Consider the following 26,599-nt stretch of genomic DNA (forward strand, 5'->3'; position numbering starts at 1 on the left):
AAAATACTTTTGGCAATTAAATAAAGTGCTCTGCCCCAGTTATACCAAAATGCAAATTCTGAATGAAGCTTATCCGGATCAACATAGGATAAATCTTCCACATCTACTTCTTCATAAGAATCACAAACTTCCACAAAGCTCCAAAATGCAAAACATAAGAACATACAATAAACTTAGTATAATACATTATTTATAAATTTTAATGGCCAAGGTAAAAGTAACAAACATACATTAAAATATAATAAAAAAACATCTTATCAGTTAGGATGTAGTTTCCACCCAGTAGAAAATATACCAGATTTCTTAGTAGAAGTAATATCATAAGAGTCAAAGGAAATCTTCAAAATAGCTGCATGCAATCAAATTACCACTATTTCTCAACGATACGTTTCATCTAGCCTGGCATGGCGTATCTGACTTCATCATATGTACAGTGTGTATGTGTATATATACACCGATCAGCCACAACATTAAGACCACCTGCCTAATCTTGTGTAGATCCCCCTCGTGCCACCAAAACAACTCTGACCCATGGAGACATGGACTTCACAAGACCTCTGAAGGTGTCCTGTGATATCTGACACCGAGATAATAGCAGCAGATCCTTTAAGTTATGTAAGTTGTGAGGTGGGACCTCCATGTTTGGACTCATTTTTCCAGCTCATCCCAAAGATGCTCGATCAGATTGAGATCTGGGGAATTTGGAGTCCAAATCTACACCTTGAACTCTTTGTCATGTTCCTTGCTCAGCAACAATGTTTAGGTAAGTGGTACATGTCAAATTAACATCCACATGAATGCCAGGACCCAATATTTCCCAGAGCATTGAACATCGCCCATCTTTGTTTGAGCACATTAAACCCTTGACTTACGGTTCCAAAGGGAAATTGAGAATATCACGCTACTGACTTTATGATCCCTTCAAGAACACCCATACCAAGTCATTGTTAACTTTTAACATTCAAGTTTTTTACTTCAGGATTTTGGCAACATAATTGGGCATACATCTTCCTTTCTCCTCCTTTGGAAACCATTGGTTCTTATGAGCCGGACATTGACTATATACATTCTGTTCGGCTAGAAGCCATTTCACCTTGACATTTCATCCATTGATGTTGGTTTTAGGTACTATAGTATATGGTTATGAAGTGCCACTGTCAGATTAATCACTTTTGTACTTTAATTTATTAATGTTCTAAGTTTATGATATCCAGCTGCATGACCATAGACCAGCCCTATTTGCATTACCTTGAATTGTCATTTTTTAGTTAGCATACGTTAATATTACTGTGAGTTCATTTGGGACATTTTTGTTTATTTTTGTTGGTTATGGAGGGATACCTTGGTCCCACTGCTGCTGTGGTAATATCGTTTAGCCTGGAATTGAGTGCAGTCTGCACATCTATTCTAATTGCCCAGAGCATCACACCGACTCCGCCAGCTTGCCCTTTTCCCATAGTTCATCCTAGTGCCATCTCTTCCCCAGGTAAATAATGGACATGCATCCAGCCATCCACATGATGTAAAGGGAAATGTGATTCATCAGACCAGGCCACCTTCTTCCACTGCTCCAGTTCTGGCGCTCACGTGCCCATTGTAGGCACTTTCAGCGGTGGACAGGGGTCAGCATGGGCACTCTGACTGGTCTCTGTGTCTATGCACCCCCATTCGCAGCAAGCAATTATGCACTGTGTGTTCTGACATCTTCTGTCATAGCCAGCATTACCATTTTCAGCAATTTATGCTTCAGAAGGTCTTCTGTGGGATTGGAAAAGACAGGCTAGCGTTTGCTCCCCACATGCATTAATGAGCCTTAGGTGCTTATGACCCTGTCCTTCCTTGAACCACTTTTGGTAGGAACTAACCACAGCATACCGAGAATGCCCCACAGGATTGCCATTTTGGAGATGCTCTGACCCAGTCACCTAGCCATCACAACTTTGACTCTTGTCAAAGTTGCTCAGATTCTTATGCTTGCCCATTTTTCCTGTAAATGCACCTTCTCTACCATTCAATCACTTTGAAATATCCTGGGTTTCAAAACGAATCGTATTTTCATGTGGGAGTAAAATGAAGTGCATCTAGCTCGTATTTAGTTACAAGCCCTCCCAGTCTGTCCAGCTCTTTTTTTCGGAACGTGCAACATTTTGCACCTCTGCGGTCGCCATATTGTGGTGTGCAAACTCCATTCGCTTTGTATAAAATCAGGTGGTGAATATGCTGTGGGGGACATAAATAACCTTTACTGTATCATAAAACAGATCGAATAAAGATAGACATTAGATACAAGATTAAAGCAGAAATAGACCTTTAAACCTTGGGGCTGCTCTCCAACTAAGAGGAGATGTCAGCACAGATTCCCTTCACTTTGTACTGACACTCACACAGCTTCAGGCTTTCTTGTTTTTCTGCAGACAATGTGTGATGGCTGCGCTGACATTTCAACACAACACAGCTGGATCGCAGCACTTGTCTTACGTAAAGTGATTACATTGCGAAGGCATTTCCACCTGGTTGGCCTGTTTGAAATTAAATGATGTGTTCACTTGGTACAGAGGGTGACTTATTGGATGTGACAAATCTGGTCACTGTAGCTGTTCATGTCAAATAGCAAAAAATGGAAACAAAACTAAAATTATAAAATAAATTATTTTACTGTACACAGTCCTGCCAGGCAGGCTTTTTTTGTAACATTTTTTAATTTAATGAATTGTTTATATGTAAAATATTTGCCTTGAGGGCTGGTTCACACTTTTATGTAGGGCTTTTGAAGTAAAATATAACATGTGTTTTTGACATGTCTTAAACATACTTGCCAACTCTCACGGAATGTCCGGGAGACTCCCGCATTTTGCTTGAGTCTCACGGACTCCCGGGAGAGTGTGGCAGTCTCCCGGATCTGCCCACTTCCTAGTGAAGTGGGCAGAAGTAGGTCCAAAACGCCGCGATTCACCATGAATCGCGGCGTTTGGCGGGGCCAAAATGACCCGATTTTCGGAGCCCCGCCCCCTGCACGCCCACCTTCCCCGGCAGGCTCCCGGATCATACTTGCCATAAGTTGGCAAGTATGGTCTTAAACTGCATTTTTAGCATGTTAAAAACGCTTTTTCAGTGCGATAAACTAATTCCCCTTGGTTTTGCATAACCTCAAGTTTCTTGGCTGCTTGTCTTCCAAGATATAGAGAAGAGAGAAGCTGCTGGATTTCATTTGCTTTGATTGCAATATTTAATTGGCCAAATGGATAAAACAAACGTAATACTTGTTGCTTCCGTCCTAATATTGTTATGGAGAACAGACAGTATTGGGTATATCCACTTGTGCCACTAAGGCCCAGCAAGGGTATGTTCGAACTCCATTATGGAGCGTTAAGGATTTACCCACGGAAATTCAGCGATAATACGAATATGTCACCAAATGGTGAATTTAATTTTATGTTATGTTAATAATATATTTTTCATTTTATTTCTTTTATAATTTTCTTTATTTTCCATCCTTTTTTTCTTCCCTTCAGTTTCAGTAAACTACTTACCATATTAACACCTGTTGTGGAACAGTGAAAGACCTTTTTTAAGCCCATAATATCTGCAGATGTTTGCCTGAATCCCTCTCAGGTAAAATCTCATGACTTGTCAGCTTTCTAAAGCAAAAGTAACTTAATGTACTAGTAAGTATAATGTTACCCTTAGGTAAGTGTAGAAGAAAGCTGCCCATCTTGTGGCATAGAGGAGATTTATTTGGGAAGAAAGTAAGTACAACAAGAATTTTTTTTTTAAGTTTCTCTTAATTTATTTTAGATTTTTGCCTACGGGACGTTCAATAATGCACTTCACATGTCTGCTGGGAAAAATGACAATCCGCACCATAGTTTAGTAGAACCACAAAATGATTTGGCCCCTGGCTGAAGAGAATTGTAAGGCCATCTCCATCAGAAGAAAAATGATGGGAAATTTCAGGAGTTTTTTTTAAAATGATGCCATTCCCCGACTGCATTGCAGCTTTTGATAGCAAACATGTAAGAGTGACTATGCGTCCATGTGGGTGGCTATGCGTCCATGTGGGTGGCTATGCATCCATGTGGGTGGCTATGTGGCCATGTGGGTGGCTATGCAACCATGTGGGTGGCTATGCGGCCATGTGGGTGACTATGCGTCCATGTGGGTGGCTATGCAACCATGTGGGTGACTATGCGTCCATGTGGGTGGCCATGTGGCCATGTGGGTGGCTATGCATCCATGTGGGTGGCTATGCGGCCATGTGGGTGACTATGTGTCCATGTGGGTGGCTATGCGGCCATGTGGGTGGCTATGCAACCATGTGGGTGGCTATGCGGCCATGTGGGTGGCTATGCGGCCATGTGGGTGGCTATGTGGCCATGTGGGTGGCTATGCAACCATGTGGGTGGCTATGTGGCCTTGCAGTACAAGCAGATATTTTTATTATAAAAAAATAAGGTTTTCCTTTGTTTTTATAGCAGTTATAGATTTACCTACTATACCTGTATTGTAGGTAAGTTATCTTGAAATTATCTTTGTTTATCATCTAGCTTTTTAGCTTTTCACTGAAAAGAAATAATTGACCACTTGACATTCTTTTATGCAATAAACAACATTGTTTTATTTTGTTAAAAAGAGCGCAGCAGTATTTATACACAGCTATTCCTTATTAGAACAAACATATCCGGTTCTATAGACTGCACAGAAGTATTTGTATTAAATTATACAGTAATACATTCTGGGGAAGGATTCCTTTTAAAATGTTTTAGGGGATGAATAAAATTTCCAAATTGGCGGAAATGATAAAACATACAGATAATATACAGTTATGTACATAGCCTGCACAATTCTGGTCATACAGTTCTGGATTTTTTCTGTTTCCTGGGACCAACCCACTGTCTGACAACCGTGTATAAAGCTTGGCGAATAGCATCATTTTGGTCCCGCCCGCGTGACGCAATGATGCAATGCAGGAGAATGGTCTGCTCTCCTGGGAGTCCGGGAGACCTACCCAGAATTCGGGAGTCTCCCGGACATTCTGGGAGAGTGGTCAAATATGGCCTAGTAGATATTGTTTACATCCGCTGCATACAGTGTTCCTTTTGTGCTTTCCTTCATCTGAATAAAGCTATTGTGAAAAATAATACTTGCCTACTTTCGGCAAGTGCAGTCGGGAGAGGAGCGCGATTAGAGGGCGGGAGGGGGCGGGGCGAGGCCAAACGTGTCATTTTGGCCTCGTCCACTGCGACGGAAATGCCGCTTTGACGTGGGGGCTGGCGCAATAATCGCGTCATTTAGGCTAGGCAGCTGTGGGATGCGGGAGATTTGCCTGCTCTCCCGGGAGTCCGTGAGACCGTCCCGAATTTCGGGAGTCTCCCAGACATTCCGGGAGACTTGGCAAGTATGTGAAAAATACACGCACAAAAAATCTCCTTATTTCATGTTACAGGCTTTATTGAGTACAAAAGCATAAACCTACTTATCTATGTAGATGTGTGGATGTATTTTTCTCTCTCTTTCCATAGTGACCTGTTGATGAACCACAGCAACTCTGGCCTCCCCATCTTACATGTTGTGTCCATATTGCAACATTTACTCTGTACATGAAATAAAATAGTAACATGGTCAACATTATCTTCATGACCATCCAACAACACTTAGGATTTGCAGGAAGCAGCAAATACATTTTCGATGATTTGATTTGCATAAAAATGTAGATATCATGTTAGCTAGTGGTTGGAAATCTGGAAGTCATAGACAAACTCCCACGCGCCTTCCAGCCCAGATAAAGCGTCATTATTTTTTTAAAGGATATGCCAAGATCTCAATTAAAGATTAAGTAGAACACACACATGCAAATAACGTAAAGCACAAGCCAAATTGTGTAATTTGTGGTCTGTAAGATGTTACCTGGCTCAGAGTCACATACTTTAATTTATCAGTGAACTTTGACTGCAAGGTGTATTGTGCTACAGCAATGGATGTTTCATATGATACATGTAGTAACCATGACAACACATTTTAGTGGTGCTTTAAAGTGCACGTGATAAGAAAGAAATGTTTTCGTTTTTTTTCCTCAGAAATTGGAATATGTTGAATCACATTTATTATTACTATTATTATTTATTTGTTTATAAGGCATTACAGATTCCATAGCGCTGGATACAGAGGCAGATAACAAATAGATCATCATCATCATCATTTATTTATATAGCGCCACTGATTCCGCAGCTCTGTACAGAGAACTCATTCACATCAGTCCCTGCCCCATTGGAGCTTACAGTCTAAATTTCCTAACATACACAGACAGAGAGAGATAGAGACTACTAGGGTCAATTTTTGATAGCAGCTAGTATGTTTTTGGAGTGTAGGAGGAAACCGGAGCACCCGGAGGAATCCCACGCAAACACGGGGAGAACATACAAACTCCACACAGATAAGGCCATGGTCGGGAATTGAACTTATGACCCCGGTGCTGTGAGGCAGAAGTGCTAGCCACTGTATACTGTATGAGGTAATATACATAAGTAGCACAGATGACTGTGAATAATGCTATGGGGACTCACACGGAGTGCAGCAAAATACAGGACAGAACGTACAAGGGAGGCAGACAGTAGACAGACATGGGGCAAATGGTAGAGAGGACCCTGCCCGCGAGAGCTTACATTCTAGAGGGGGGGGGGTGAGAGACAAAAAGACCCAACTGGAAGAAGAGGGGATGGCAGGTGAAGAAAGGAGGTGATGGTTAAAATGGTCAGGAGGTGGTAGGATAAGCGAGCTTGAAAAGGTGAGTTTTGAGTGAGCTGCTAAAGGTTGGGGGAGAGTCGAGTAAGATGAGGCAGGGAGTTCCAACGAATGGGGGCAGCACGGCAGAAGGAGGCGAACATGGGAGGAGGTAATTAGATGTGTACTGAGGCGAAGGTCAGAGGCAGAGTGGAGTGGCCGGGTACCTATGTACCTTGAGACAAGGTGAGAGATGTAAGTCGAAAAAGCATTGGTAAGGGCTTTGTAAGTGAGGGTAAAGCTTGTGAACTGAATTCCGAAACAGTTTATTATACGGATTTAATGATGTATGCATCAAAGATTAAAGTATGAAACTGGTGGTGCATTTTACAGGTAGGGGCTAAGTGGCTGGACGAATTTGCATAACTTAAATGTTGTTACTTGGTCCTTGTTATTTGCCTTAGGGTGGTGTCATATGGGGTGTTGGAAATTGCAACTGTATTCAAACGTGAATAATGTCTTTCCTGGAGCTTTCTGAGTCACAAATGAATAGAGTACTGTAGATCAGCATAAAGTCACCATACAAGTTGGGTGATGGAATGAACAGAATAGAATAGTACACTTAGGAATTGCTACTAACTTTTTATAAGTGAAAATGAGTGTCTTACTTTGCAAATGTCCAAGTTGTGGGGTGATGTGATTGGCTCTCTCACTGGCAGGTGCACGCAGCAATAAATAGGTGTTAAGAGGGAAGGGGAGGAACAGCCTACTGCTTAATAAGTGCTACACATGACCTGGGTTGTGACCATGACTCCATCCCAATTCCCAGCACTCCAAATTTGTAAGGCATGCAGTAATATGGTATCCGCTCTCACTCCACAGTCACTGCCAGGGATTCCTCTTCTTCTGTTGACTCGCTACTAGTAGCGCCGTGCTCGCTATTACATGTTACTCTCTGTGGTGTGAGGGTTGCACCGCTTGCTTGTAGAAATCAGAATGTCCGTCTGACCCTAATCTTCCTTATCTGGCGGGTGGAGGGAATAAAAAAAGAAATTAAAAAGATATCAGTATTAAATAAATAAATAAATATATACGTACGTACGTACGTACGTACGTACGTACGTACGTACGTGTGTCTGATACTGCTTACAACCAATTGCAGAATCCGATTGGTTGATATGTGTAACACATTGTTTTCCTATTCATCAATTTTCATAAATGTCCAGACACTACTAGGTGTGTATGTACAAACCACCACATTAATGCTGTGAAATTGAACCAGGAGCCTCACTGTGTAAAAGTGAATTTGTGCATACACATGCATTTACTCTATAACCAACATAAGGTGTTATACCACATGGACACGAGTATATATGAAGAATTTCATGTTTGATAAATTTAATCAACTAAGGAGTAAGTGCACTTTGATATGTATAGTAAATAGTCTGCTCCAAGGTCAACAGTGTACAGGGACCATTGTAGACTTAACATGTAGTGGAAAGACAGACATCAGACGGGTGGGGTTTGCGTCACTGATAATGGAAAATCTGATGCTTTGGACACCTGCAAAAGAAAAATGATTTCAAAAGACAACGACAAAAATATACACAGACTTACCTGATCAGCGACTGTCCAGATATCCGATCGTACCAGAACACTGTCAGCAGCTTCTTCCGAATGCACAGGTATCCGGCAGTAGTGCCTGATGTCAGTGCGCCCTTAATGAATTTTTATCTAAAGCGGCAATGTCGGGACCCCTCTCAACAGTTAATCTGTGTGGTCCCGAGATTGCCGCTTTTTTTTACTGCCGGACACCTGTGCATTCGGAAGAAGCTGCTGTCAGTGTTCTGGTACGATCAGATATCTGGACAGTTGCTGATCAGGTAAGTCTGTGTATATTCATGTCATTGTCTTCTGAAATCGTTTTTCTTTTGTAGGCGTCCTCAGTGTCGGATTTACTAGCATCGGTGAAGAGACTACCACCGAATCAGACTGTAGTCAAAGAAAGATTCTTTATTTCATTAATAAAATACAGAATGATGATGTGTAGTGTTTGATCAGCTCTGTGCCCATTCTCAAGCACCCAGAGGTGGCATCCTGATATATCATTACGAGCCTGCACAATTCTATTCACTTAATGTATTTGGGAATATTGTGCTGCAACACGCAGGAATAGCTGTGAATACATATAGTTATGTATTTGCATTGACATTCCTTGCACAGTTATGTTTTATATCAAACATTAATTGTTTTTAATTATTTTTGGCGCAGATGTAGGAAATAACACGTTTCTATGAATAAACATTTTTCTTCTTTCTGCTTCCTTTGCTAGGAGGAATCTTATGAACAACTCCAGGGTTCTCGTCAGCCGTGGATACTCCCAAGTGACACAGACAGTGAAGGAGTGGAGGCAGAGAAGGAGAAGCGTGAGTTTTAACATTAGCATGAGGAAAACATCTTTTCTGCTTTGCTTATTGAAGTCAATAAATAATCTTGAAGCTATTTATTTCTGTAGTAACTTCCTACTTACAGATGTTCAGCCATGTCTCCATTTAGGATACATACATAGGGATCTCTGCTGCATGCAGGAATAAAACATCCAGTAGATTGCAAGCTCACGGGTTGTTACACAGAGCATATTAATCAGATGTGAAATAATATCATTGACATCCTTAGTTCTGATGAAATAAGGCAATATAAGCCATTGCTCCTACTCTGGGAGAGAAGTGTGTGTTTCTACCAATCAGAGAGCGACAGTACAGTTATCTGTTAGGTGAATTCCATTAATTCATTGACTTTACGGTTTTCAACTCGACCATATTAAACAATACTGACACAAGATACATATATAGTCATGGCCAAAAGTTTTGAGAATAACACAAGTATTGGTTTTCACAAAGGTTGCTGCTTCAGTGTTTTTAGACCTGTTTGTCAGATGTTGCTATGGTATACTGAAGTAACATTACAAGCATTTCATAGGTGTCAAAGGCTTTTATTGACAATTACATTAAGTTTATGCAATGAGTCAATAGTTACAGTGTTGACCCTTCTTTTTAAAGACCTCTTCAATTCGCCCTGGCATACTGTCAATCAACTTCTGGGCCAAATACTGATGATGACCACCCATTCTTGTCTAATCAATGCTTGGAGTTTGTCAGAATTTGTTGGTTTTTGTTTGTCCAACCGCCTCTTGAGGATTGAACACAAGTTCTTAATGGGATTAAGGTCTGGGGAGTTTCCTGGCCATGGACCCAACATTTCTATGTTTTGATCCCTGAGCTACTTAGTTATCACTTTTACCTTATGGCAAGGTGCTCCATCATGCTGGAAAAGGCTTTGTTCGTCATCAAACTGTTCTTGGATGGTTGGGATAAGTTGCTCCTTGAGGATATTTTGGTACCATTCTTTATTCATGGCTGTGTTCTTAGGCAAAATTGTGAGTGAACCCACTCCCTTTACTGAGAAGCACCCCCACACATGAATGGTCTCATGATGCTTTACTGTTGGCATGACACAGGACTGATGGTAGTGCTCACCTTTCCTTCTCTGGACAAGCGTTTTTTACAGATGCCTCAAACAATCTGAATGGGGATTGATCAGAGAAAATGACTTTACCCCAGTCCTCAGCAGTCCAATCCCTGTACCTTTTGCAGAATATCTGATGTTTTGCAGGAGAAAAGTGGCTTCTTTGCTGGCCTTCTTGACACAAGGCCGTCCTCAAAAAGTCTTCGCCTCACTGTGCATGCAGATGCACTCACACCTGCCTGCTGTCATCTCCGAGCAAGCTCTACACTGGTGGTGCCCCGATCCCACAGCTGAATCAACTTTAGGAGATGGTCCTGGTGCTTGCTTGGACGTTCTTGGGCGCCCTGAAGCCTTCTTCACAACTATTGAACCTCTCTCCATGAAGTTCTTGATGATCCGATAAATGGTTGATTTAGGTGCAGGTAACAATGGTTAACAGAGGAAGAACAATGATTTGAAGCACCACCACCCTCCTTTTAAAGCTTCCAGTCTGTTATTCTACCTTAATCAGCATGACAGCGTGATCTCCAACCTTGTCCTTGTCAACACTCTCACCTGTGTTAACGAGAGAACCAGTGACCTGATGTCAGTCGGTTCTTTTTCTGGCAGGGCTGAAATGAAGTGGAAATGTTTTTGGGATATAGTTCATTGTCATGGCAAAGAGGGACTCTAAAATTAATTGCAGTTCATCTGATCACTCTTCATGACATTCTGGAGTATATGCAAATTGCCATTATAAAAACTGAGGTAGCTGACTTTGTGAAAATGAATGTGTGTGTCATTCTCAAAACATTTGCCCATGACTATATGTTATATGGCTTTGTTTAGGTTACTTAAAGGGTAACGCTCATTAAAAACGTCTCTTGGCACCGTAGTCTTTACAGTTTGTTATTATTGTAGATAGTGGTCGTAGTGGCAGCACGGTGGCTAAGTGGTTAACACTTCTGCCTCACATCACTGGGTTCATGAGTTCAATTCCCGACAATGGCCTTATATGTGTTGAGTTTGTATGTTCTCCCCGTGTTTGCGTGGGTTTTCTCCGGGTGCTCCGGTTTCCTCTCACACTCCAAAAAACATACTGGTAGGTTAATTGGCTGCTATCAAAATTGACCCTAGTCTCTCTCTCTCTCTCTGTCTGTCTCTCTGTCTGTGTGTCTATGTTAGGGAATTTAGACTGTAAGCTCCAATGGGGCAGGGACTGATGTGAATGAGTTCTATGTACAGCACTGCGGAATCAGTGGTGCTATATAAATAAATGGTGATGATGATGATGTGGTGGTATGGAAAATGATAAGTAAATGGAATTACAATGAGGGCAGTAAGAGAAGTGGTGGTATAGCATACCACTGTATACCAGCCCACTTCAGCCACTGATTATAGACTTAACTTTATCCTCGTCTTTATCTATAGCCTATTTCTGCACTGGCCAAGAGGTGAAATAGCAGGGGAGAGTACAGGACATCTGGCTATAACAGCTCTGGACCCTTATGACTCCTATATATCAGACTTGGCCAACATCTGGCTCTCCAGGTGAAACTACAAGACCCATCATGACCTGTCAGCCACAAGCTGGCTATCTACTGGCAAAGCATGCTGGGGCTTGTAGTTTCACAACACCCGGAGAGCCACAGGTTGGACAGGCCTGCTATATGTGATCACATGCAATAGCACTGTGCTGTACTTTTTTGTTCTACATAATATTATAGCAATTAATATTGAATAAGGGACAGTCGGCAGCACCTTGGAGATGTGAGGATCCAGATCTGTTATATTGCTGCTTGTTAGAGGATATGTTACAACTGTAAAGGGAGGGGGTGAGAAATGTAGTTTCCGATGCTTGCTGCAAACAGGTACAGTTAAAGGTGACCTTCATGTGCCCTGGAGACACTTGTATCTAAACAACAGAACTGTTGTAGCTAAGGGCAAAAGAAAGATCACAAAACAAATGTCACAGGACAATAGAATTCTCTGCACATGAAGTTTGACTGGGACTGTACAGCATGTAAAACTTCTTGCAGCCTTCAAGAAAATCCTAGATATTTTAACATATAATATTATTTATCTATTTAATATTTTGATTGAATAGGCTAATCCACTACTTCTGTTTTATTTGTGAGGTATAAAAAAATGTTTGATTCATCTATAACTGTTAATATAGGTAATATAGTTGCTGGATTTATTGATGTAATGTAACATAATGTTAGTCTGTTCAGCTATGCTGTTGTTCAGGGCCGGACTGGGACTAAAAATCAGCCCTGGCATTTAAAGCACATAGGCCCAGCTCTGTTCAAGATTAATAATAATTACAGTACATTTTGCAAAGCTCATTGTTATATGGTGTGCCGTGAGATATTAATGTATTACGTGCAGCTTGACTCTCTAATTGCAGCATAGGGCGCACCAGTATCAGATAATGATATGCACAGGACTGGCAAGAGAAATTTGGGGCTGGGGTACAGTGAAGTTTTGCCCTCCCCCACCCCCACAGGTGCACAAGAAGAGAGATGTATACCGACACGCAGCGGCGTCGGTGAAGGGGTGAGGTCGCATTATGTTGGGGGCGTGGTCAATATGTGGCATAACAAATTGGGGAAGACTCAATTGCTGGTGATGTGATACATGGGTATCGCGCAGCCCACATTGCTGGCAATTACGGTAGGAATCTCTGCTTATTTTTCCTTGAGAGGAAAAATGAACAGGGATTTCTGTCAAATTTCAGCCGCAAAGTGTCTCGCGGATGTTCACTTTGCAGCTAATTGAATTCCCCCATTATGTATTAAAATGGTGCTGCTCTCACCTACCGGTTATTGCAGCTTTCACAACCTGGTACTGGATTCTTGCATAGATCCTGGAATGTTGGGACCTGTTGGAAAATGTATATATGGAAAACCGAGCAATAAGTGAACATCGTACATGACACAGATCACACAGTATAAAATATATACATTATAATAAAATATTACATTTATCACCAGCTACATAACGCCACCCCTCAGACACATCACGCCACATCCTGCATCACGCTACCCCCTGCCACATCACCCATCACACCACAATACTCCCCCAGACAAATCACACCATGCCACCCAGGCCCGGCGCTCCCATTAGGCAAGGTTAGGCAATTGCCTAGGGCTCTGCAGGGCATTTAAAATGGAAATCCACGGGGAGGAGAGGAGGGAAGGGGCTATGAATCTTACCTGCATGAAGCTGCTCCTCTCTGCTCTGTCTTCTCCCCTCCGCTCACTGACAGTGACAGGCCGTGATGATGTCATCATCACGGCCCGACAGTGTCTGTGAGTGGAGGGAAGAAGACAGAGCAGAGAGGAGCAGCTTCATGCAGGTAAGTTAAAGAAAGACATGGGGAGCTGAGGGGAGGGAAGCGCAGCGCCAATTTTGACAGGGGGGCGCTGATTTTTAAAGGGGGGGCGCCGATTTTCACACTGTGCCTATGGTGCCAAGGACCCTAGCACCGGTGCTGATGCCACCCCGCAGACAAATCAGGCTAACACCCAGTCACATTATCATGCCACCCCCAAGGCACATTATCATGCCACACAAGACATATTATAACCCCCCGAGACACATTATGACAACCCCCCAGTGTGCTGTACTTACCTATGCAGCTGACATCAGAGTAAAAAAGAACGCCTTGCAGAGTGAGCAGGTAACTCTTAGTCTCGTGAGATTTGGAGCTCCAGGCCTGCTTTGCAGGCTGCTGGACAGTATATGATGACATACACTGTCACCACACACTGTCCGTGGACAGCTCCCCCCAGAGTTGCATTAAGGCTTTGGGGGGCCTGGGGCACTTAAGACAGCGGGCACTATGGTCTAAAATTAAGAGCATAGTATCATAATTCACAAAAGAGAGAGTTACTAACTAATACACAATGTAGAAAATATTTACCATTCAGTCGCTTATCAAAAATTATTAAAATCAGAATTTTGAGGTTCAGGTTCAGTTAGGTGGCATCAATATTATTATTTATTATCGTAGATTTCTAAGGCACCACAGTGCTTCACAGAGCCATACAGTAGGGAAAATAGTACATTCATAAAACAGGGACATACTAGGTAGACTAAATAAATGAAGACTTGAAAACAAAGGGTATGGAGGACCCTGCTCATTAGAGAAGAACAAGAGGAGCGAGTGTTGTTCAGATTGGAGATTATGACAGTTGTGAGGGTGCATTAGTGTGAATAGTGTTTTCGAGGATAAGGTCACCTCTAAAAAAAAAAAGATAGGTTTTCAGAGAGTGTCTAAAGATTTGAAGACTGTGGGAAAGCTGGATTGAGCGTAGTAAGGAATTCCATAAGTGGGGAGCAGCACAAGAGAAGCCTTGTAGGCGGGAGTGAGAGGTGGCATTGGACATGGTTGCACAGGGGAAAAATAGATACTGGGAAATGGTAGAAAAAAGTGAGGGGAAACGTGATAATAGGGGCAAAGAGAGACAGACACATAAAGGGGGTGAAGGAAAGGACAGACACCCACAATGCGAAGACAAAGAGACACAAAGGGTATAGAGGTGGGGTTAGAGGGTGCACATCGTATGTATACATATATATGGCATTGTGCAATCCTTTGGGCAGAGGAATGGAGGTGGTCCTGCTGGTGCCACCTATGTGGTCACCCTGACTGACTGTGCCTTCAGCATCTAGTGTGTTTTACAGAACTGGCAGAGCCCCAGAAACAAAAATATACATATAGCTGCCCTGGGTGGTAGTGCAGCTCTAAAACCAACATTTTAAGAATATCACTAACCCCAGCTTACAAACAACCCTGACGGATTATACAGATCATATACAGCTTTAAATACTGGAGACCAGTAACTTCATAATAATCAATAACAAGTTTATTCTAACTTATAAAGTAAAGCAAAATAGATATAACTGTATATTTCAATATCTCAATATATCAGTTAAGTTCAGTGCTAAATAACCATTATAAAAATGAGCTAATCAGTTCATTCTATTCCTTAGTGTTTGCTCGTATATAAAAAGAATGCCATCAGATGGTTTGTGTGCAGTATATTACAGTCCTCTTTTTTTAATTTACCTTACCTGTTGTATGCTCCAGGCTTCCTCCTTCAGACACTGCAGGCGGTCCTCAGCAGCATATAGGTCCACCCTGCCATGTACGTGGCACTGGAACGCCGGCTCCTTCACTTTTTAAAATGGGTGCCCAGTTCCTGGACTGTGCCCCCTGTAACTCTCCCCCCACTCGCGGGTGCGCCACCTGCTGGAGGAAAAAAAAGTTTTTTTTGTTGTTTTTTTTTTAAAAACACTGCTTGCCCCGGCCCATTTAGCCACCGGCCCTTCTGGCATTTGCCAGAAGTGCCAGATGCCCAGTCTGGCCCTGCTGTTGTTGTATTAATGGGGAACTACAGACCAGAGAAAGAGAGCAACGGATGGGACTACTTGATGCAAAAATTCAAAATCCTGCACCGTGGACTAAACAGACAGGAGTTTTATGTCATTGTGAATTTAGTACAGTGTTATCTTTATTTTGATTGGAGATCTACTCCGCTCCTAAACATCTGGTCAATGACTGATTAACATTTAACTCAGCCATCATCATATGTATTTACTGAACCTAATCAATATCTGAATCCATAATTGTACAATAGCTTACATTTATATATGTGTCAAAAAAGATAATTTCTTTGCTTTGTATTTGTGTTTATAAATATGTGACATTTCAGGTTATATTCAGATACATTGTATCATACCTAATGAAGGGACCTAGGTATTCTGGGTCACTCCCTTATATGGCACATGTGGCACCGTCCGAAACGTGACAGAGACACGGTTTTTACATCACCTTCTGCCCCCCAGCATGCCAAGCCCTTCCACTCCCCTCACACCAGCCACTGGCAGCTCATTGCAGGAGATATATATATGCTTTAAAGTCTGTTTATGAAAATGACTGGCAAGTACATAATACAAAACAATGGACCTTAGTTAAACAAAACATGGAGATACTTCTAACATGGTACCAAAATAATGATTTGTGTGTCCTGTAAAAATTCTAGAAATTTTTCTTGGGTAAGTTAAAGCTAATTGAGAGCAAAAGCGTGGCACGTGGTTAGTATTGCTGCCACACAAGCGTTTGGGTCAAAGGTACAATCCCAGCCAGGGCCCTATCTGTGTGTGTATTCTCCCTGTGTTTGCGTGGGTTTCCTCCGGGTGCTCCAGGTTTTCTACCACAGTCCAAAAACATACTGGAAGGTTAATTGGCTTCTGACTAAATGGATCCTGATGTATGTGATTGGTGATATACAATAATAATAAAAATAAGACTTTTTACCCTTTGATAAATTTATACTCTGTACTGGAGCCTGATTTAATATTTCTATTAGAAATGCAATGAAATTTGACATTGTGTGCAACACCTACTTACGGGTGATATGTACCTCTGCCTTATACTATGTACAATGCAGTACTCAGCATGACCGCTGTCGTTTGGTGAGTGTTCTAATAGATCATCTTTTGTACTAAGGTATGGGATGGAAGAATGATTCAGTCCGTTTGCAGGTGGCATGTAAACACAGCAAATTACTACAAATCAGATATAATTGTTTGGTAATACGAACCACCTGGAATCACAATGTGTGTATTGTGGCCGATAGTTCAAACGATGTCCTGCAAATGTCTGCCTAGTAACATTCACATGCAATGTTTTTCTGATAAATATGCCAGCAGACATGGACTATATTCTTGTATTTGGATTTACCATACTACACTCTTTTTGTGATCCTGTATTCTGGGAGCCTGATATTTAGAATTTATGAGCTTCAGATCACAAGAAAATAAACGCTAACCAACACCTGTTTTCTGCCTTAACTTGCCATAGATTACTGTGGAAATAATACAGACTTCATAATTTGCTGTGCAATAATAATACGAAAATGAAAACATTTTGCAGCTGGAGAAATGTCATCATCTTATAAAGTGTATATCTGAAATAAGTGTGGTGACGCGATTGCTTATATTAAGTTAACAAGAACCACTTTAGAGACTTTAGCATCACAGCATCCTTCACAGTTTATCAGAGTAGATATTGTATCTGGTCTGTTTGAACATTACAGGAACTGCACAGTCACGAAGACGTCTTAGAGACATGGTTTGCAAAGGAAAAAGGATGATCTATTACTCTAATTGGTTCATGTATCATAGACAAGAGCATTGTTCCAAAAAAATGATACAGCTTCTGTCATTATGAATGTTAGTCCCTTTGCTCAAGAATGTCATTAATAATAGTAGCACTGCCTGCCAAGAATCAATCCAAGCAATCTATGCAATAGATTATGCAGTGTTCAATATGCATAAAAGGATTTTTATCAGCCTGGTTCTGGGATGATGTTGCCAAGATAATCCCCGACGTCACCAACATCCCAATCATTAAGTGCCTTTTCCCCTTGGTCTCCCTCTGGAGGCGTTGGGTATGAACCCTGACAAACTGTCTGAGTGGAAATGCCCAAACCTAGCAGCAGCTCCTTCATAAAATCTGGTCCCTGGCAACCAGGGCCATCTTAAGAACATCTTGGGCCCCCGGGCACATCAGTGCACCGGGGCCCCTATATATACAAAAAAAAATAATTATTATATATATGGGCCCTGCAGCCCAGGGGGCTGACCGTTGAGGCAGAAAAAAAAAAAAAAACCTGAAAAAAAAGAAGAAATACTTACCTTGCGGTCAGCTGGCGATCCGGCTCCCTCCCTGGTCTCCTCCTCCGTCGCGCTCCGCAATGGATTTCGGGCGGGCGTGATGACGTCATGCCCGACATGCACTGCGAGCGCCGCACAGAGAAGGAGACCATGGAGGGAGCCGGATCGCCAGCTGACCGCAAGGTAAGTATTTCTTCTTTTTTTTCAGTTTTGTAGTCATAACTAAACATTAAACACTATAGCCGATCATTAGCTTATACTAGCATTTTGGAATTGTGGACCTGTCCTTGACTTCAGTCCCCCTTCCCTCCATCCGCTCCCTATTCCCTCTCTCCCACTTTGCTTTTTATTAAGTTGACCTCATATGATGAAATATTGCAACCAAGGAAATTGTCCCGATATCACAACATGTGGGGCTCACATCAGGGAGAATGGGCAGGGTCCAGGGAAGGTTTTGAAAGGTTTTGGTAATTAAGGCAGTATTCAGCTTTTAAAAGGCTAACCATGCCCTCTTTAGGCTAGGCAGTTGTTCAGTAGATTGGCCACCTGTAGCACACAACCACTGCATGGTAGTGCTAACTATCATTCTTACCAACATGGGAAATATCTAGTTATGGCTCTATGCATGTGTAGCCCAAGTTCCACAATGTACAGCAGCATACCGGGAGGGAGAAGAGGAGTGTTATATTTTCAGTGCTAGGTTAGCCTGACCTCTTCTCAAATGTAATGCCTCCACCGGAGTTGTGTTCTCACTTTGGGGTTGCAGATCTTCGCAAGGTCTACCAGGGGTTGATTCTGGAAAACCCTGCCCGACTCACAATAGATGGCTGGTGATGACTCTCACACACACCAAGTAAATAGGAAAAAAGCCAAATGGCAGAATTATTAAGTAGCCTGATAACAGCAGAGATAAAATATCTTAAATTACTAACTATGAAATACAGGCATGTAATAAGACAATATAATGCAATATCTGTTGAGCAGATTAGCATTACAATAACACAATTGTATGGCATTCAATAAGGACACTATGATAATAATGATAATAATAATTATTATACATTGTATCCATTTAAGCAAATAAGAGGAATTTTATTGTTCTCATGGATATTATTGAAAAATAGGGAAATTTCCATGTTAAAATCTTTAAATTACTCGGATATCAATGAAAGATAAGGGGATTGCTATGGTATATTTCCACATGCTTTTTGTGGATTGTAAGTCCACTAATAGCTCCATTCTGGTTTCCTGGAATGAGGTATCTCTCAAATAAGTAATTTCACAAATGAAGAAAATATTATCAAATATTTCTGTGGGAGAACTTGAGAATCAACTTATTATCAGTTAGTGGGTTTTAAAATGTATACACAGAAGTTGAGATTAACCACACCACCGTGAATGAGAATACAATTTACATGGTAGCACTTTCAGCTAATGCACTGCTATTTAGAGCATGATAAAGGTTAATTACCGAGGCAGAATCTCAGCTATAGTTAGACTGTTTCACTGTTTGGGGCCCACAGTGTAGATTAGGGATGTTCCATTCAAGAGTATGAATTGCTTTAGTGATTGCCTCACTGAGAAAGTGAAAGGACTTTAAAGCTAATAATTCTATGTATATAAAATGACCTAATCCAGGAACTGTCACTTCTGAGCCACTCTCAGCTTGTCATGGGTTACTCAACAAAATATGGAGTTTAAGATCAAAAGAACATGAGTATCCCTCCTGTTTTCTCCTTCCCAGTTGCCTAGCCTCAACCTTCCTATTTATTTCAAACTATTAACAGAAAAAGCCATTACTCATTGAGAAATACATATATATTTTATACATTTACTGCTATAACTTTACAAATTAAAAAGTTTTACTTGAATGTTTTAAAATGTACTGATCATTAAGTATATACAGTATATCGGGAACAAAGGGCTGCAAGGCTTAAATATCATTTTGTCAAGAATGCATGTGAATACAAACACAGTGAAATTGTCTTTCATATAAAAATAAGTTATATAGTGCCAATATATTACACAGCACTTTACAAAGAATGTTTAAACATCCTCATTAGTCCCTGTTGCAGTGATACTTACTGTCTTTACCCTAACACAGTTTACTAGGGTCTATTTCTTCACCTACCAGTATATTTTTTTGGACTGGTGGAAGAAACCAGAGCACACAAAGGAAACCCACATGAACATGGAGAGAGCACACAAATTCCACACATGCCCACCGTGCTGTGAGACAGCAATGCAGCCACTATATAACCAGCAATGCAACCACAACCCTTTCTGCTTTCACAACCCGCAAGGTTAGCTCAGTACACATTTTGGTTGGTTGGTTGGTTGGTCTGTTTTCTCTTTTTTTTTTTTTTTATTTCTGATCTTGAGCCTGGATCTGTGTACCCATTGTGGACACTTTTGGTGTAGTAAAATAAATAGTCCTGAAAACATTAATAATATAATTCTATTGCAAAATAAATCACTGAAACAGAAAAACTTTGAAAATATATAGCACATCACTTTCTCATCATCATCATCATCATCATCATTTATTTATATAGCGCCAACATATTCCGTAGCGCTTTACAATTGGGGACAAACGTAATAAACTAATAAACAAACTGGGTAAAACAGACAAAGAGGTGAGAAGGCCCTGCTCGCAAGCTTACAATCTATGGGACAATGGGAGATTGACACATGAGGTTAAGTATACATTTTGCATCTTGGCCCAGCCAGACTGCAAAGGTAGGGTGACTCATAAGCTAAATGATCCTGTCACACAACAATGTTGGTCCGGGGGTAGTTGTCTTGTGTGAAATTGTGTAACAGGCTAAAGGTAGTGAGGTTAAGATGGTGGTTGAGGAATATTATAAGCTTGTCTGAATAGGTAGGTTTTCAGAGAACGCTTGAAAGTTTGTAGAACAGAGGAGAGTCTTATTGTGCGAGGGAGAGAGTTCCATAGAGTGGGTGCAGCCCGAAAAAAGTCCTGTAACCGGGAATGGGAGGATGTAATGAGGGTGGATGAGAGACGCAGATCTTTTGCAGAACGGAGTTGCCGAGTTGGGAGATATTTTGAGACAAGAGAGGAGATGTATGTTGGTGCAGCTTTGTTGATGGCCTTGTAGGTTAGTAAAAGTATTTTATATTGGATTCGGTAGAAGACAGGCAGCCAGTGTAGAGACATACAGAGTGATTCAACAGAGGAATAGCTATTTGCAAGGAAAATCAGTCTTGCCGAAGCATGCAAAATAGATTTTAGGGGTTTGAGTCTGTTTTTGGGAAGACCAGTAAGGAGGGAATTGCAATAGTCAATGCGGGAGATGATTAGTGCATGAATTAAGGTTTTAGCAGTGTCTTGTGTGAGATATGTGCGTATTCTGGAAATGTTCTTTAGATGTATGTAACATGATTTAGATATAGAGTCAATGTGGGGAACAAAGGATAGGCGTGAATCAAGGATTACACCTAGGCAGCGAGCTTGTGGGGTGGGATTTATGGTCATGTTATCAACAGAGATAGAAATGTCAGGTATGCTCTTGTTGGCGGGTGGGAATATTATTAACTCTGTTTTAGAAAGATTAAGTTTGAGTTGACGAGAGGACATCCAAGATGAAATGGCAGAAAGACAGTCAGTTACACGGGACAACACAGATGTCGAGATATCAGGAGAGGATAGATAGACTTGGGTATAGATTCTCAATATCATTTAAAATGTGTTATAAGGCACACTTTGCTATCTTTACAATAGATAGACACATACACACCATTCAACAAACATTCAATAAATTACCAAAATTCAGCAAGGAAACAAATAATCCTTCATGTCAGTGTTGAGACTGCCAAATTTAATTATCTCAGTGGGCTTAAAAAAGAAGAGCTGCAGGAGATGGTGCCACTCTGCACATCAAACCCTCCCTCGTTATCTACCAATAATTCATGAGAGTAAAAATAAATGTGCCAGAAGACTGATGTTACCATGGACATGTTAAACCTGTCCCAGTATATAAACTGTTTTATAGAACCACTTGTCAAGACACTCTTGTGATTTGTGAACTACATAACTCTTATTGAGTAAACTAAATTACGTATAATAGCAATAAAGTTACATTCTGTGCAACATGGATGTAATCTCTCTATGTCATCAAAAAAAAGCAGGGATGAAAAACTATCCATATATTATACTCTCCTATTCTGGATCTCTTCTCAACAAGCAGATACGATGTTTAATCCCTTATACTGAGCATATTTAACTCAGAATTCCTTCAATATTAAGTGTCCTTTTTATAAACAAAACTTTGGAACCAGCATGGGAACAAAGTTTGGTCCCAAATATGGCAATTTCCTCATGGTAAATTGGAAGGATAAATTCATCTAGCATACATCTAACCCCTTTGCAGAAAATCTGGTAAACTAGTGAAGCTTGATTGCTTACGGTATTCTTGTTTGGATGGCAAAACTATTACCTTAAAGAAGTTTATCAAATATCTTAACCAAAATGACTACAATTTGAAGATCACAGCCAATTATACTGAACCAGCACTGACTTCCAGGACTTCCTGAACAGATAACTACATTACATTTTCAAAAAAGTGTACTGTAACAGCATTATGTACATGGAGAGCTGCCACTTTGAAAGATTGCTAACTAATGTACCATAAGGATAGTTCAAGTGTCTATGAAGCTATTGTAATGGTATTACAGTTTTCTGTAGTTAAATGTTAAAAATAAAAAAATATTTTCTAAATTCAATCCAACAGATGTGAAGGAATTACGGCAAAGAAAAAGTGATGTCAACAGACTTGAACTCATAGACAAAACTAAACAAGATTTCCTATGGATTTCAGTATAGAACAGAATAACAATTAGTAAACAAACCAAAACTTTAACAGGATCTTGCCACCACAAACGATTTTCAGAAAGGCCCCAAATATTGGCCTCCTAGTAGCTTCTGGTGCCACTGATCCTACTCCGGCAAATCCCATATCCAATTTGCTAACCCACAAACAACCAGCACTTCACAGTGAAGGTTGCTACAATTGCATCAGCTGTTTAAAAGCCCAAATTAGAATTTCAATTATTTAAAAACATCATCATCACCATTTATTTATATAGCACCACTGATTTCGCAGCACTGTATAGAGAACTCATTCACATCAGTCCCTGCTCTATTGGAGCTTACAGTCTAAATTCCCTAACATACACACACACAGACAGAGAGAGAGAGAGAGACTAGGGTCAATTTTGTTTTTGATAGCAGACAATTAACCTACTAGTATGCTTTTGGAGTGTGGGAGAAAACCGGAGCACCCGGAGGAAACCCACGCAAACACAGGGAGAACAAATCTCCTGAGGTTTTGTCCAATAGGCAAGAACCTCCGTTCTATTTACAGTTTGTTCTGACCCAGAGACAAAAAGGAAAGGAAGTGGAAGGTGGCGCAATTTAGTAACATCTCTTCTTAATATAATTTCTAGAAAGTAGAAGAATTATCAAACATCAGCACAGTGACCATGTACAGGAGTGAAGTGTCCTTTTAATGAACAATGGCAATTACCACTCTCGCTCACCACTCCTTTTTGCTGGTTATTGGAGTGGTAGTTTGCTAACAACTGACAAACTTCCTTTTAGAGCTGGGCCCACCCAGCACCAGAGGAGGCTGTGGCCATCACAGCCAAGTTCCACACCACTTCCAGAATGGGCTTATTTTTACACTGCAATTTAGAGTTGAACAAAGATACCAACGCTTCCCAACTTTAAATCCGCACATTTTAAATCCCCTTGGTGTAAAATGGTTTTGGTGCAAAATTGCTCTTTTTGTTTGCTTTGCCCATTGTGTTTAGAAGGAAAATGTGAATGACAATAGGGAGTTGAATTGCACTCACTATCATCTCCTTACAGTCTTTTATTAAAAAGAATGGATTATTTATACTGTTGGGAGACTTATTAATCAGGGATAGCCCACTGAATTGTGCCACCTGAGATGAGTTCATTACTCCCAGGGGATAAACACTTGGCTGTGGTAACTATCAGAGACACACTATGTCTGACCAAGCCTTTTAGTCCTGAGGGGACAGGGTTGTAAGGGTACAAGTCTGAAGTTGGTGGTTTGATGGAGGTAAAATCGTGAGGGATGGCTTACCTGAGGTGCGAAGTCTAACGATCTCCCCGGTATTCACCAAGAACCACCGCAAGGCGGGATGGGCTGCCAGGAGTCGCAGGTCGCGGTCCTCAGGTTTGCCTCAAGATGTAGTTCAGCGGAATAGGAGCAGGATGAGAATAGTCGGACAGGCCGGGTTGGTACACAGGTAAGCAATGCAGGCAGAATCAGGAGACAATTTCGGAGTCAATCAAACCGGGTCGGTACACGGGTCACCAGAACAGTTGTGAAGTCAGCTAGCCGAGTCGGTACACAGAAATCGCAGATAAACGTATAGAGGAAGGAACGTGAGACAATCCGGATCATGAGCACAGGCAATCAGGGAGGACAGCAAGCCGGGTCGGTACACAAGAGAAACAGAATCCAGAAGGGTCAGCAAGCCGGGTCGGTACACAGGAGATCAATACACACAGGAAGCAGGAACCAGGAGGACACAGGAATCAGGAGCCAGGAACAGGTAAGTTGCTCTGACACTCCTAGAGTATCAGAGCGCTGTTTAAATAGGAAGTCCCAGATTTGAATTCCCCACTCTAGGTCTGGCGGTCCGGGTCTGACGGAGCAGCGGGGGAGCGAGGAGAAGTAAGTATCGTTACAGTACCCCCTACCTTAAAGGTGTACTCCGGACACCTACACAGGTTTACAGGGAAATTTCTTATGAAAAAGTTTGAGTAGACGGGGGGCATGAAGGTCAGCCGCTCTTACCCAGGAGCGTTCTTCAGGACCATATACTTTCCAGTCTACCAAGAATTGTACGGAACCTCTGACTTTACGAGAGTCTAGGATTTGTTTCACCTCATATTCACCCTGGTTCTGAATAATAACAGGAGGAGGAACTCTGGGAGGAGTGAAAAATTCGTTATTAACCACTGGTTTCAGCAAGGAAACATGAAAAACATCTGTAATACGAAGAGAACGTGGTAATTTTAGTCTGAAGGCTACTGGATTGATGATCTTGGAAATGGAAAAGGGGCCAATGAACCTGGCAGCAAATTTTTTGCTGGGAACCTTTAAACGAATGTTCTGTGTAGACAGCTATACTTGGTCCCCGATGGAGAAATTAGGACCAGCTCTTCTCCTTTTATCGTAGGCTTGTTTAGAGCGAGTGATGACCTTACTAAGACTTAATTTGGTTTGTTCCCAGATGTGGGAAAAATTGCGAAATAGTATGTTCACTGCTGGAACCTCGGAAGAAGAAATTTGGGAAAAGGTGGGTAATCTGGGATGACAGCCATAGAGAACAAAAAAAGGAGAGTTGGAGATAGCCTTGTGGAAATGGTTATTATGGGCAAACTCAGCCCATGGAAGGAGATCCACCCAGTTGCCTTGATTGGCAGAGATGAATATTCTCAAGAATTTCTCCAGCTCCTGGTTAGTTCTCTCTGTGAGGCCGTTGGACTGGGGATGATATGCGGAGGAAAAATCAAGTTTGATTCCAGACAAAAGGATATTCAAAACTTGGATATAAACTGAGAACCACGGTCAGAGACAATGTGATGAGGACACCCATGAAGACGAAATATCTCCTTAAGGAAAATATCAGCCAAAGAGGAGGAAGAAGGAAGACCTTTCAGTGGAATGAAATGAGCGGTTTTGGAAAAACGGTCCGTGACCACTAGGATTACAGTACAAGACTTGGAGGAAGGTAGGTCCGTAATGAAATCCATGGAGATTTGTGACTACGGGTATTCAGGAACTGGCAATGGAAGCAAATGGCCATAAGGTCTCCTCCTAGGAGTCTTGTGTTGGGCACATGTGGAACAAGAAGACACAAACTTCCTTACATCCTCTTGTAGGGAAGGCCACCAGTAGTTGCGAGATAGCAATGCCAAAGTCTTGCGAATGCCAGCGTGACCCAAGAAGAGGGAACGATGAGCCCATCGTAAAAGTTTAATGCGGAGAGGAGCAGAAATGAAGGTCTTGTCTGGAGGACAGCTTCTCTTGAGATGTGTTGCTGACAAAATTCGGCTAGGGTCCAGAATAAATTTATTCTCCTCCAATGGTTCAGAGTCAGCAGGATCAAATGAGCGAGATAGAGCATCCGCCTTAATATTCTTAGATCCAGAACGGAAGGAGATGTTGAAATCAAATCGAGAGAAGAATAAGGACCATCTTGCCTGCCGAGGATTTAGACAGCGAGCAGTACGCAAATATAACAAGTTCTTGTGATCGGTGTATATAGTAATGGGAAACTGAGCTCCTTCTAGGAGATGCCTCCATTCAAAAAGAGCCAAGAGCTCTTTGTCACCAATACCGTAGTTCCTCTCAGCAGGTAGGAGGCGACGGGAAAAGAAACCACATGGACGTAGTTTACCCGTAGAATCTCGTTGAGAGAGAACTGCTCCTGTACCTACGGAGAATGCGTCCACCTCCAGAATGAAAGGACGAGAACAGTCAGGTTGTTGGAGGATGGGAGCTGAGGAAAAGAGAGATTTTAAGGTAGCAAAGGCCTGAGTAGCTTCCACAGACCATACCTTGGCATTCGCAGACTTCCGCGTCAGGGTGGTGATAGGTGCCACAAGAGTAGAGTATCCATTAATAAA

At 41.6% G+C, this 26,599-nt stretch overlaps 1 protein-coding gene across 1 annotated transcript in view; it reads left to right on the forward strand.

Annotated features, from left to right (window-relative positions):
- The window catches only part of C5H8orf34 (chromosome 5 C8orf34 homolog), a 215,644-nt gene that overhangs the window by 180,955 nt on the left and 8,090 nt on the right, over positions 1-26,599 (forward strand). The window contains exon 13 of the mRNA XM_075213619.1: positions 9,050-9,143. Coding sequence (XP_075069720.1) covers positions 9,050-9,143 — 94 coding nt within the window. The remainder of the gene's footprint in view (positions 1-9,049; positions 9,144-26,599) is intronic.

This window comes from Mixophyes fleayi, chromosome 5 (genome assembly GCF_038048845.1).
Source record: "Mixophyes fleayi isolate aMixFle1 chromosome 5, aMixFle1.hap1, whole genome shotgun sequence".
Classification (NCBI taxonomy): Eukaryota; Metazoa; Chordata; class Amphibia; order Anura; family Limnodynastidae; genus Mixophyes; species Mixophyes fleayi.